The 13,287-nt window shown below is 35.8% G+C and overlaps 1 protein-coding gene across 1 annotated transcript in view; it reads left to right on the top strand.

Moving 5' to 3' along the window:
* B3GNTL1 (UDP-GlcNAc:betaGal beta-1,3-N-acetylglucosaminyltransferase like 1) overlaps positions 1–13,287 on the top strand; it is a 174,043-nt gene that overhangs the window by 48,669 nt on the left and 112,087 nt on the right. The window contains exon 6 of the mRNA XM_007483420.3: positions 8,073–8,168. Coding sequence (XP_007483482.1) covers positions 8,073–8,168 — 96 coding nt within the window. The remainder of the gene's footprint in view (positions 1–8,072; positions 8,169–13,287) is intronic.

Here is a 13,287-nt window from a genome sequence, read left to right on the forward strand (position 1 = left end):
TCTCTAGAGGTGGATAGCATTCCCTATCATAAGACTTTCAGGATTGTCCCAGATCACTGCATTGCTGAGAGTAGCCAAGTCTTCACAGTTGATCATCATTCAACATTGCTGTTATTATGTACGATGTCATGACTAACTTTTAATAAAGTGATTACTAAGGTTTTTAAAAATTAATTTTATTTTTTGCAAAAATCAAAACAGTGTTTAGTTAATTAATCAGCAGGAAATTTTTCTTTAATTGATAATATTTTTCTTGCTTTGGATTGTACATTTTTGGATTGACTTTAATCCATAAGATAAACTTGTGAATCAAAAATTGTTTTACAACAATTGCTGGTTTTAGATAGGTACAAAGGTTTCTTTAAACCAGTGTAACAAGAGGTAGGAAAGCTAAGAAAATACACTAGGCAATAATATATCAATAAATTTTTTAAAACCTGTTTAATTTAAATTATACTTTGTATGATTATTATAAAATCCTTTTTATTCATCTTTTGACATAGAATAACTTCCTCCATGTTTTCTTTTTTTTAAAACCCTTACCTTCCATCTTGGAATCAATACTTTGTATTGGTTGCCCTGGGTCACACAGCCTACCTTTTTTCATAAAGATTATCACAAAGAAATTTTCCTCTTTAAAAAAAAAAGTTGTCAGCTGATTTTGTTTAGACAAATACACTTTTGTGATACAGTCTTCTAGAAATAAACTTGATGAGGCTGAAGAATTTTTTGTAGACCTGAGACCATTTGACCTTTCCTAACAATCATTTTTTTACTTTTTGCAGTTCCCATTTCTTCCAAGAAATTGTCTACATTTAAAAGATTTCGGTTTTAATCAGACAGAGGAAAGCACAGAAGTTAAGATGGATGGATAGATGGATGAAGGAATGAAAAAGAACTTATAAAGAACTTATTATGTCCTATTTATTCAGTATTCCAGGTGCTGGGAATTCAAACAAAAATTGAGACAGTCTCTATTTGCTTTCATGGAACTTACATTATAATAGAAGGAGACAACACATATAGGAGAGTGGTTGTTAAGGAAGGAAGGTTTCCTTAATTACAAAGTATGGTAAGCTGAATAATAGAGCAGTCAGTTGATACTCCCTTTCCTAAATCAGTGATACTGTTGATTTTCCTGTTGTACTGCCGACAGGAGAAGGTAGAGTACTATATATGTAGGACATAACCCCAGAGTGGAAGTTCAAGAGATTAGGGTATTTGATTACAGAAAAAGTGGAAAATATATCTAATACTCTCCTGTTTTCAGAGATGTAATGGATTTCTCCATAGGAAGTACTCCTACTTGTCCAAATTACAAAGGAATGAGGACAGCAATGTGTGGGAGGAGAGGAGAGAGGGTCTGGAGTGAAATGGGGAGGCTGAAGGGAAGAAGCAGGGTGTGTAGATATCAGGTAGACATTATGTGGCAACCATAAGTACTCAATAGTGACCCTTGTGATAACCTGAAATTGAAAAGCTTTTGCACTTCACATACACACACACACACACACACACACACACACACCCCCCATAATGTATGTGCATGTGCAAAAGCTTTTTTATATACATACATATGTGTATAATATGTATGTTGTCTATATATGTGTATGTGGGTACAAAAGCTTTTCTGTGTATAAATATGCATGTGTATATTACATATACATATATTAATGCCTATGCATGTATATATTGTATAAATGGAGATTTTTGAATCTTTGGACTTCAACCCCTAGAAGTCCCTTAGTATTTCCCAAAATTCCCTTTAATCTCCCCTGAGCCTCCACTGTTTGCATGATCAAGTTATCATTTTATAAATTCTGTAGCTCTTCCCTCTTTGCTCTCTTCTCTCATGACTGGGCTGAATTTAGGTAGTTCTTTTACTTTAGTTATTATTAATAAAACTTTTAAAATATAATACTTAGTTACTGAATATCAATTTTAATCTTATATATGTATATATAATTAGATACAGAATAGGAAAACGTGCATCTATAGTTGCAAGATTAACCAAAGAAACAAAAGGGGTACTAATGGTAATGCAAATACACAGAAGTGAAGGATAATCTGAAAGAATAGAAGCAAAAAAGTAATAAGATTAAAAGAAATCTTGCTTTTCATAAAAGGAAAATATTGATCTTGAAGACAGGCTGCAGAGAGACAGCTTAAGGATTTTAGATTTCCCAGAAAAATTTGACAAATAAAAAAATCTGAATATAAGAAACAATACAAGAAAGTGGCCTAGAATTTTTAAATATAGGAAACAGAGTACCAATTTAAAGAATCCAAAAATGCATGGTAGTTAAATTTAAGAATTCTATTGAAAAATAATACATTGTATAAATGACCAAGAGAAAGATATTCCAAAATAAGTGATAGGAAATTTTAACAACAAAAGACTACCACCAGAAGCATAGGAGAGAATTCTGAAGGAGTCCTCACTCTAAAGATGCAGTCCAAGGTGACCTATCTTGCAAATCTGAGCCTAAGTATAAATGAAAAAGGATGGATAATCAGTAAAAATGATATTTGAATCATTACTAGAAAGGAAACCAGTCTTGAAGAATTTGCTTTCTTATATATCTCAGACAACAGAAACAGAAGGGTAAATAAATACTAAAACCAAGGAAAATAAAGCAGCAAACTAAAAACAGAAATTACTACAAATTATTAAATAAATTATTTGTACACTTACAAATTTCTCCTGCCCCACCCCACAGACCAAGTGCCATATCCATCTCCCCCAGAGACTGAGTGCATGCCCCTCCCCACCAAGTGGCAGGTACCCCACCCCTCCCCTTACCTCACACTGCTGCTGGTTGAATGAAAGGAGGGATGTCCTCAGCAAGTAGAGGGAAGGAGGATGTGGCCCAGGTGTTCTGCTCCCCTCCAACTCTCCTGCCTGTGGGCTGTCCACTTTACCCACTGAGCACTCCCATTGGGCTTCTGGGTAGAGGAATGGTGATGTGTAAATATGTCACTAGGCATGGTGAAGAGGGGGAGAGGAATAGCTCTGCCCAAGTCCCTCTGCTTTTCTAGTAACAAACTCGGGGGAAGGGAAGGAGCTGGGAGATGGCATAGGTTTGCCATCACTGCTCTAAGGTGACTAACATCCCAGCACTTTTGGTCAATGGCAGAATCACCTTGATTCACCTTGACCAACATGAGTATATGATAACATTATTTTCAGATAATCTTTTTACTGACTTTCCCTGAGTTCTGAAACCAAGAATGCAAAAGACATAATAATTGAATTAACTAAAAATTGTTTTTGATTCCTTCCTAGAATTCCTAGAGGTTCGACTATTGCTTCTTTCCTAAGCATTTGTGAACTAGAGAGAACTGGATGTTGACCCCTCTCTTTCAAAAGACTATTTATTTACTCTTTTTTTCTGTAATTCAGAGAAAACCCCAGTGCTATAACTCTGTGTAGTTTTCCAGATTATAATCCCAAATGCTATAGTTCTGTGTGGTTTCCAAGATTATAACTTGCTTGCCCTGATTAAAGATCTGTTATTATTACTTTCAAAAAAGTGTTAAGCTAAACTAATCAATAAGACATAGTTCTGTGTTTACAGAGAAAGAGTGAAAAATTCTCAATTTGGAAAAAAAAACCATAAAGTGGATGAAAGATAAACGAATATAACACAAAGTGAAACAAAAGAGGAAATATAGAACTGAATAAATTGCTAGAATAATTAAAGCTAAAAGACTTGGGCATCTTCTAATTGGCACTACTAAAAAATATGTGTATTTCTCAGCACAACATGGAACATTTACAAAAATTGACCATTTGTTAGAACACAAAAAAATATTACAAACAAATGTAAAAAGCCAGAAATAGTAAATACATCCTTTACAGATTATAATAGAATAAAAATAGTCATCAGTTCAGTGGGCAACACAAAAAACAATAGACTAGATTTAGCAATGAAATTTTACATAGAGTAGTGTAAGGTTTAAATTAATGTCCAACCTCCAAGTACTAATTTTGTAAAGTTTATTAATTATCACTTGAAGTAGAAGGAATAAAAAAGAGATAGAAATATAAAAACCCAATTATCTAACAAAAGTAAACCCACATGAGTAATATAATGGTGAACTATCCTAGAGGGGTGTTAGATGTTACAATCCACCTAGGAACTCCCCAGGGCCAGTTAAGCACAAAACCCTTGGCTTATGGAAACAGAGTTTATTTTAATAAAGGGAATAAGGATAACTGGTAGGTAGGACCTTAGCAGTCTTCAAACTACCCCAACCCAACTTCTAAGTGCCCTGCTTAAGGGGAGCCCTCTGTTTCTTTTCTGGGTCCTGCCTACAGCCCCCTGTTCTACCTAAAACCCTTTCTATCCCACCCCACCCCCACTATCTGACTTATCCTAATCTTCCCACCAGTAATTAATAAAGAAAGGGGAAAACCCTGGGTTTGGCTGCTGCACTAAGTAACCCAAAGTTACAGATGAAAAGCTTTGGCTTACCTTGGCACAAGAGAAATTCTGCAGTTGGATCACTGGCAGATGATCTTTGGACTCAGGGAAATTGGTTTCCTCCAAATAAATTCTCTACCTTGATGTCAGAGATTTCTCCATGAAGTCTTGACTATTCAGGGAGAATTTGTTAGAGCAAAACCACTCACTCCTTCAGCTTGATGGAAATTCAGGCAAAGAGACAAAAACCTACTTCCAGCTCAGAGGAAATCCAAGAAGGAAGAAAATTCAGTTATTTTCAGTTCAGACCCCTAAAATTCCTTTTCCTACCCAGAATCCTCTACCAGGGATTATCTCAAAATTCCTTTCTTTCCACCAACCCTAGAAATCAGACTATTCCTAACTATATTCCTGCAGTAAGTTCTCTTGGCTCTCAAAAAGCCCAGGTCCACTGCTGCCTGTGATCACAAGAAGAGAGAGAGAGAGGTGGGGGCTACACAAAGTTTATATTCTGCCTACATCAGCAAGTAATGTGAGAATGGGAGTGGGGTCCTGGGAATTGTAGTTCTGGGCTTCAGATTACAATTACACAGTAGATTAAAGGACAGATAATAGAAACAATAATTATAAGAAAGGAAATTATAACAAAGAAACCCAAAACCAAAATTTCTCGGATGAAATTAAAGTCATCAGTAGAAAAAGTCATATCCTTTATACCATATATTAACAAAATATATATACATATATAAAAATCAATTGTTCTTCCTCAATAGATAAGTAATAAAAGGATATGAACAAGAAGTTCTTAAATTGCAAACTATTAACAATCACATAAAAGAAATAAATTACTAATAATAAGAGAAATGCAAATTAAGATAACCCTCTGGTTTTACTTCACACCCTGCACATTGGCAAAGATGAGTAAAGATGCAGATAGACAATGCTGGGAGACTGTAGAAAGATAAGCACTGTTGCTTGAGTTGTTAATTGGCCTCTGGTAAGTAAATGTATAATTTTGTGAATTAAGTAACTAAAATGTCCCAGAAAAAAAATCCTAGAAAAAAAAGAAGTCTCTATATGCAATAAAATATTTATAGTAGCACTTTCTGTGGTAGGAAAAAGCTGGAAACAAAATAGATGTGTATCAATTAGGGAATGGCTATACAGATTGTGGTACTGGATGTAGTATTTAATGAAATATTACTGTGTTGTAAAAAATGATGTAAGTGGTAAATATAAAGAAACATGGAAACAGCCAAGTAAGCAGAGTTAAAGGGGGAAAAAACACCAATAGACAGAATTACTATATAAACCAAAATTCAGAAGTCAATGTTATGAAATTTAAAAGAACATATATGATTTGAAAGAAGAAGTAAAAAATGACATTCCTACTTCTTCTCTTTGTAGGGAGTGGGATGGATTTGTGGTAAGACCAATGAGCAGGCTATGACAAAGCTATTGGCAGCTATAGGTGTGAGGTGTGAAGGCTTGGATAGTGGCAGTGTTAGAGGAGAAAAGAGGGCATATGTGAAAGGTATTATAAAGGTGATATCTATAGAACTTTACAACATTTTGAATGTGGAGTAAGAGACTGAGAAGGTGAGGATGACTTCTAGTTTGAGAGCCTGAGGGACTGGAAACAGGATGATGCCTCTAACAGTAATAGGAAGATTTGAGTGGAAAGATGATGTATTCAGTATTGGACATGCTGATTTGAACCTGGGACCTCCCATCTCTGGGCCTGTGTCTCAATCCACTGAGCCACCCAGCTACCCTCTGGACATGTTGATTTCAAGGTATCTACAGAACATCTATTTTGAGATATATAATTGGGAGTTGGGGATATAAAACTAGAGGTAAGAAGAAAAGTTAGGATTGGGTATGGGAATCATCAGCAAAAGACATTAATTGAATCCATGAAAACAGGTGAGATTACTAAATGAAATGGTATAGGGGGAAAAGAGAAGAGGAACCAAGGTAGAACCTTGATGATGAACCAGCAAAGGAAATCAAGAAGTCTGACTAGTAAAATGATAACTAGGATATAGTTGTGCCACATAAACCTAGAGAAAAGATCATCAAGGAGAAGAGGATGATCCAAAGTATTAAGACTTCAAGGAATTCAAGAAGGATGTGAATTGAGAAAAGGCCATTTGATTTGGCAATAATGAAAAAATCGTTGGTAACTTCGAAAGAGCAGTTGTAATTGAATAATTAGGTTGGAAGCCAGAATGGATAGATTTAAGAGAATGAGAGGAAAGGAAATGGAAGTATTTCTGTTGTAGGTGGCCTTTTTGAGGTATTTAGTCACAAAAGAGGAGATATATAGGAACATAATAGAGTTGGATAGACAAAGTGAGAGTTTTTTGAGGATGAAGGAGACATGGATGGGTATGTTAACCACAAGTAGCAAACTAGGCAGGAGACAGATTGAAAAGAGGGAGTGGGGATGAAGAAAAGGATTAGAATGATATGAATGACTATGTCTGTATGTGCCTGGCAAGGAACAGGGCTATCTTTTCATGTGAGAGAGGAGTGAAGAAGATAATGACAGAAGGCATCTGGGTACTGTGAAATGGGGAGGAATGTACAAGGAGGAACTCTCAGTGGAAAGATGGAAGTTTATTTTTCATAATAATTAGTAGATTTCTTCTAGAGGAAAAAAAAGAATGAATTAGAAGTTATTCAGAATCATGAACCATGAAGATATGCTAACTTTTTGTTATGTCAGTAGAACTTGGAACTGAGATTTTTTCACATTCTTATAGGTGTTTAAGAGATAAGTTATTATTATTGTTATATCCTTACCTTCCACCAATGTATTGGTTCAAGGAAAAAAGAGTGGTAAGGGCTAGGCAATGGGGGTTAAGTGACTTGCCCAGGGTCACATAGCTAGGATGTATCTAAGACCAGATTTGAACCTAGGACCTCCCATCTCTAGACCTGGGTCTTAATCCGCTGAGCCACTCAGCTGCCCCTTAAGAGATAAATTATTAAGAGCTTAGAAGGGTAATAAAAAATTATAACTTTAAGTAAAACTTGTTAATTTAAAAATATCAGGGATAAATTTTATGTTTAACAGATCTTATTATAGTAAAGACTTCATAACCCCTTCATTTTTCATGTGTACATATTAATTAGTTGTGATCTTGGCTGTTAAGAACTAACACCACAGTGCTTTAAACATTCTACATGTACTGTCATTTGGTTTTATAATATATTGGGGGCTTCGGGATGGTCGGTTTGAGGATCTGGTAAAAATTGACTCCTTTCTGCTACAGTCTTAATGTTTTGTTTTTAAGTAGATATTTAAAAATTCAAAGCACATGGTGGCAAAAATCTTGTATTTCATACAAGAGAGCATCACATTAATAATTATATTAATAAGAAGCAATTTTAAAATGCATAAATTTAAATGGTTTATTAACAAATAATTCATGAATAATAATAAATAATAAATTCACTATTAGTGAACCATAAAACTTAGAAGCTGTTAAGTTCTATATATTATGATATCAAGCAAATAAATATTACCAGACTCTGGAAAGCCTGAGACTGTATAATTTAAAATATTTTGCTATCTATATATGATTTAATATACTCAAACTATGTACTTTCTTTTCTTCAATTCTATTTTTAAAATAGATTATAGGGTGCCAAGTGAAGAGAGAACCCCCGAACTCAACTGAACGCTATACTCGTTGGATCAATAATTTAACATCTAAGCAACTCATCACTCAGGTATTTAGCATTTTATCTTTTTTAGTTATTTTTTCAGGTAGTCTTTGGTATTAGATGCCATGTACCTGGAAAATATGCTGCCTTAAAATGCATTGCTTTAAGGTGATACTCTATATATGTATCTTAATTCTATGTATATATACTATTCTTTAAAAGGTTGAGGAGGTAGAAGAAGCTTTGAGAAGATGGTACCTTCCTAAAAAGGTGTAAGTGGCTCCTTTACTTTGAAATTTAAGTATCTACAAGAAGTGCTGAAATTCTCATCTCTTGCCACTTAAGGTGTTTTTTCATTTATAGTGACTTCTTTATTGTTTTACCACACAATGAAGTAGAGGGGAAAAATATTATGATGGAAAGAAGACAAGTTGAGAATGCTGTTAAAGAAAAAACTTTTGTTTTTGTGTATTCAGACATGTCCAAAAGCCATTTGATGAGCAATTAAAGCCTTGAAAATTAATGAACTAGCATGCTTAAATACCTACTATATGCTATATAATAGAGATACAAATTGCAAAATATAAAATAACTGCTCTTCTCAAAGAGCGAATATTCTATTGTTAGGAACAGCACATACACATGTTGTTATGTGAGGAACAAATATGTATAAAAAAAATTTATTGTTCTTCAGTTATTTCAGTTGTGTTTGACTTTTTGTGATTTCATTTGGAGTTTTCTTTGCAAATATATTGGAGCAATTTGCCATTTCCTTCTCTAGCTCATTTTACAGATGAGGCTCTGGTCTTCCTGACTCCAGGCCTGGATTTCTATCCATTGCATTATCTAGTTGGTTAGTTAAATAATGGGGTATTATATAGAGAAGTTGTTGTTTGAGCTGAGATTTTTTTTTTAATTCAAAACAATCTATTTTATTTTATTTACTTTTTGGAAATTTTTATTTAATTAGTCAGTTTAGAACATTCTTTCCTTGGTTACAAGAATCATATTCTTTCCCTCCCCTCCCACACCCCTTCCCATAACCGACGCACAATTCCACTTGGTTTTACATGTGTCCTTGGTCAAAACCTATTTTCATGTTGTTGATGTTTGCACTAGGGTGATCATTTAGAGTCTACATCCCAATCACATCTCCCTCAACCCATGTAATCAAGCAGTTGTTTTTCTTCTGTGTTTCTGCTCCCATAGTTTTTCTCTGAATATGAATAGTGTTTCTTCTCGTAAGTCCCTCTGAGTTGTTCAGGAATAATTCATTGCCACTAATGGAGAAGTCTATTACATTTGATTGTACCACAGTGTATCAGTCTCTGTGTACATTGTTCTCTTGGTTCTGCTCCTCTCACTCTGCATCAATTCCTGGAGCTCATTCCAGTTCACATGGAATTTCTCCAGTTCATTATACCTTTGAGCACAATAGTATTCCATCACCAACATATACCATAGTTTGTTCAGCCATTCCCCAATTGGAGGGCATCCCCTTATTTTCTAATTTTTTTGCCACCACAAAGAGCACTGCTATGAATATTCTTGTGCAAGTCTTTTTCCTTATTATCTCTTTGGGGTTCAAACCCAGCAGTGCTATGTCTGGATCAAAGGGCAGACAGTCTTTTAGCAGCCTTTGGGCATAGTTCCAAATTGCCCTCCAGAATGGTTGGATCAATTCACAACTCCACCAGCAATGAATTAATGTCCCAACTTTGCCACATCCCCTCCAGCATTCATTACTTTCCATTGCTGTCATGTTAGCCAATCTGCTAGGTGTGAGGTGATATAACTCAGAGTTGTTTTGATTTGCTTCTCTCTGATTATAAGAGATGTAGAGCACTTTTTCATGTGCTTATTAATAGTTTTGGTTTCTTTATCTTAAAATTGCCTATTCATGTTGTAATAAGGGATTATTTTGAATGGTAAATTGATAACTACAGATCAAGCTGTTAATCTTCTTACTTCCTCCCTTCCTCCCTTCACCTTCCCTTCACCCTTCTTCTTCTTCTATTGGTCTTTTAAATCTACTCAGAGTGAGTTTATTATATCTCAAATGAAATACTCTTTCTCTTCTTTATCTTAAGTAAGAGATTTATTGGGAAAGACAGGGAAGGATAAGGAAATGAAAGGAAAGAGGGTTTGGGGGTTTCCCTAATACTAGGATGAATCTTAATTTGAAGGATGGTGGAATATAGTTCAATTTGGAAAATGTCTGATAGGTCTGGAAGTTCAGTCACTATCACAACAGAGAAAATCAGAGAGAGCTGGACTTTGTCCTTCTTTCTTCTGTCTTCAAAGCCAAAAGCAACCTTCAGGCTTTAGTCTCTAAAAGTTAAGAGACATCAGACCTCTTCTTTCTTCCAAGCCAAAAGGTACTAACAGACTTCTCTGTCTCCAAAGTCAAAGAGTCCAGCCTTCAGTTGGTCTGCTCCTTCTTCCAACTGTCTCTCCTGGTCACATTTCAAATCAGAATGTTCTCATTTGAATAACAGGTCATCAGTCTCAGTTACTCCAAGCTTCTGTTACAAACCATTCTCAATTTCTCACTTCCACAATATCCTCCCTTTTGTCTTTGGAAAAGGATGCAACCAGCATCTTATATTAATGGTACTTACCATATATATATATATATATATACATATATATATATATATATACAAATCTATCTATCTATCTATCTATTTATATTTCTAACTATAATTCTTTTTTTTGTTTTGTTTTTTTTATTTAATTTATTTTAACATTATTTTATTTAGTCATTTCCAAACATTATTCATTGGAAACAAAGATCATTTTCTTTTCTTCCCTCCCCCCCCATCTCTCCCATAGCCGATGCGTGATTTCACTGGGTATCACATGTGTTCTTGATTTGAACCAATTTACATGTTGTTGGTATCTGCATTAGAGTGTTCATTTAGAGTCTCTCCTCAGTCATATCCCCTCCACCCCTGCAGTCAAGCAGTTACTTTTCATCAGTGTTTTTACTCACACAGTTTATCCTCTGCTTGTGGATAGTGTTTTTTAGATCCCTGCAGATTGTTCAGGGACTTTGCATTGACACTAATGGAGAAGTCTATTATGTTAGATTGTACCACAGTGTATCAGTCTCTGTGTACAATGTTTTCCTGGTTCTGCTCCTTTCACTCTGCATCACTTCCTGGAGGTTGTTCCAGTGTCCATGGAATTCCTCCACTTTATTATTCCTTTTAGCACAATAGTATTCCATCACCAACATATACCACAATTTGTTCAGCCATTCCCCAATTGAAGGGCATCCCCCCATTTTCCAATTTTTGGCCACCACAAAGAGCACAGCTATGAATATTCTTCTACAAGTCTTTTTCTTTATTATCTCTTTGGGGTACAAACCCAGCAGTGCTATGGCTGGATCAAAGGGAAGACATAGTTCCAAATTGCCCTCCATAATGATTGGATCAATTCACAACTCCACCAGCAATGAATTAGTGTCCCTACTTTGCTACATCTCCTCCAGCATTCATTACTTTCCTTTGCTGTCATGTTAGCCAATCTGCTAGGTGTGAGGTGATACCTCAGAGTTGTTTTGATTTGCATCTCTCTGATTATAAGAGATGTAGAACATTTTTTCATGTGCTAATTAATAGTTTTAATTTCTTTGGCTGAGAACTGCCTGTTCATGTCCCTTGCCCATTTATCAATTGGAGAATGGCTTGATTTTTTGTACAATTGATTTAGCTCTTTGTAAATTTGAGTAATTAAACCTTTGTCAGAGGTTTTTATGAAGATTGTTTTCCAGTTTGTTGCTTCCCTTCTGATTTTAGTTACATTGGTTTTATTTGTACAAAAACTTTTTAATTTGATGTAGTCAAAAATATTTATTTTACATTTTGTGACTCTTTCTAAGTCTTGCTTGGTTTTAAAAACGTTCCCTTCCCAAAGATCTGACATGTATACTATTCTGTGTTCACCTAATTTACTTATAATTTCCTTCTTTATGTTCAAGTCATTCACTCATTCTGAATTTATCTTGGTGTAGGGTGTGAGGTGTTGATCCAAACCTAATCTCTCCCACATGGTCTTCCAATTTTCCCAGCAGTTTTTGTCAGAAAATGGATTTTTGTCCCAAAAGCTGGGGGTCTTTGGGTTTGTCATAAACTGTCTTGCTGAGATCATTTATGCCAAGTCTATTCCACTGATCCTCCTTTCTCTCTCTTAGCCAGTACCAAATTGTTTTGATAACCACTGCTTTATAGTATAGTTTGAGATCTGGGACTGCAAGGCCTCCTTCCTTTGCATTTTTTTTATGATTTCCCTTGGATATCCTTGATCTTTTGTTCTTCCAAATGAATTTTTTTATGTTTTTTTCTAATTCAGTAAAGAAGTTTTTTGGTAGTTCAATGGGTATGGCACTAAATAAGTAAACTAACTATCTAATTCTTAAGCCTGTACTATGTTAAATATTCCTCTACCCTACCAAAACAACAAATCCTAATCTATCTTAGCTATTCTGTCTACCTAATTCTATGCTAAGTTTGGGTATAGTAGTAGTCTTTTGGTAACTGAGGATGACGATTGTCTTTGTGCGTTTTCATCTATGATAGATGAGTGTGCACAAAGACACTTATGTGTGAAGGAGACTTAAGTGGAAAAGTCGTTGCACAGAGACAGTCCCACTCTCTTGGCGTTGGAAGCCTGGGTCCAGTGGCACGAAAAGTCGTTACACCTGGAGACTTCCTCAGCTGCATTGGATGGCCGTGTTGTCTTTTGTGCTCCAACACGCCCTATGCACTCCACAGTGCTTTGCTGTGTCGCCATCTCAGCCGCTGAACCTTCTTATTGGTTTCTTCTGTCTGTTCAGCCAAAGCAGTCTTCACATGCTGGGTGAGCAAGGCCCTGGTTCACCAGGGGTCTATGACCTGATGGCTACTCTCACAAGGTTTAGCTGGCCTGTCAAGCCGTTGCCCAGGGTGTGGCCGCTGCCGCATGCTAGCAGCTACTGGGAGCCACAAGTGAGAGCTGAGTGTCATGTGGGGGTCAGAGGCTGGAGAACTGCCCTAGAAGGGCACGACAAGCCCTCCATACCAGAGATATTACCCCTCCCTGAACACCCCATACACCCCGGGCATGATAGAGTTAAAAGGAGGGAAGCCAAGTGCATGCCCATTACCTCTAGGCTGATGTATCTGAAATAATTTTAATT

This window comes from Monodelphis domestica, chromosome 2, assembly GCF_027887165.1.
Source record: "Monodelphis domestica isolate mMonDom1 chromosome 2, mMonDom1.pri, whole genome shotgun sequence".
Classification (NCBI taxonomy): domain Eukaryota; kingdom Metazoa; phylum Chordata; class Mammalia; order Didelphimorphia; family Didelphidae; genus Monodelphis; species Monodelphis domestica.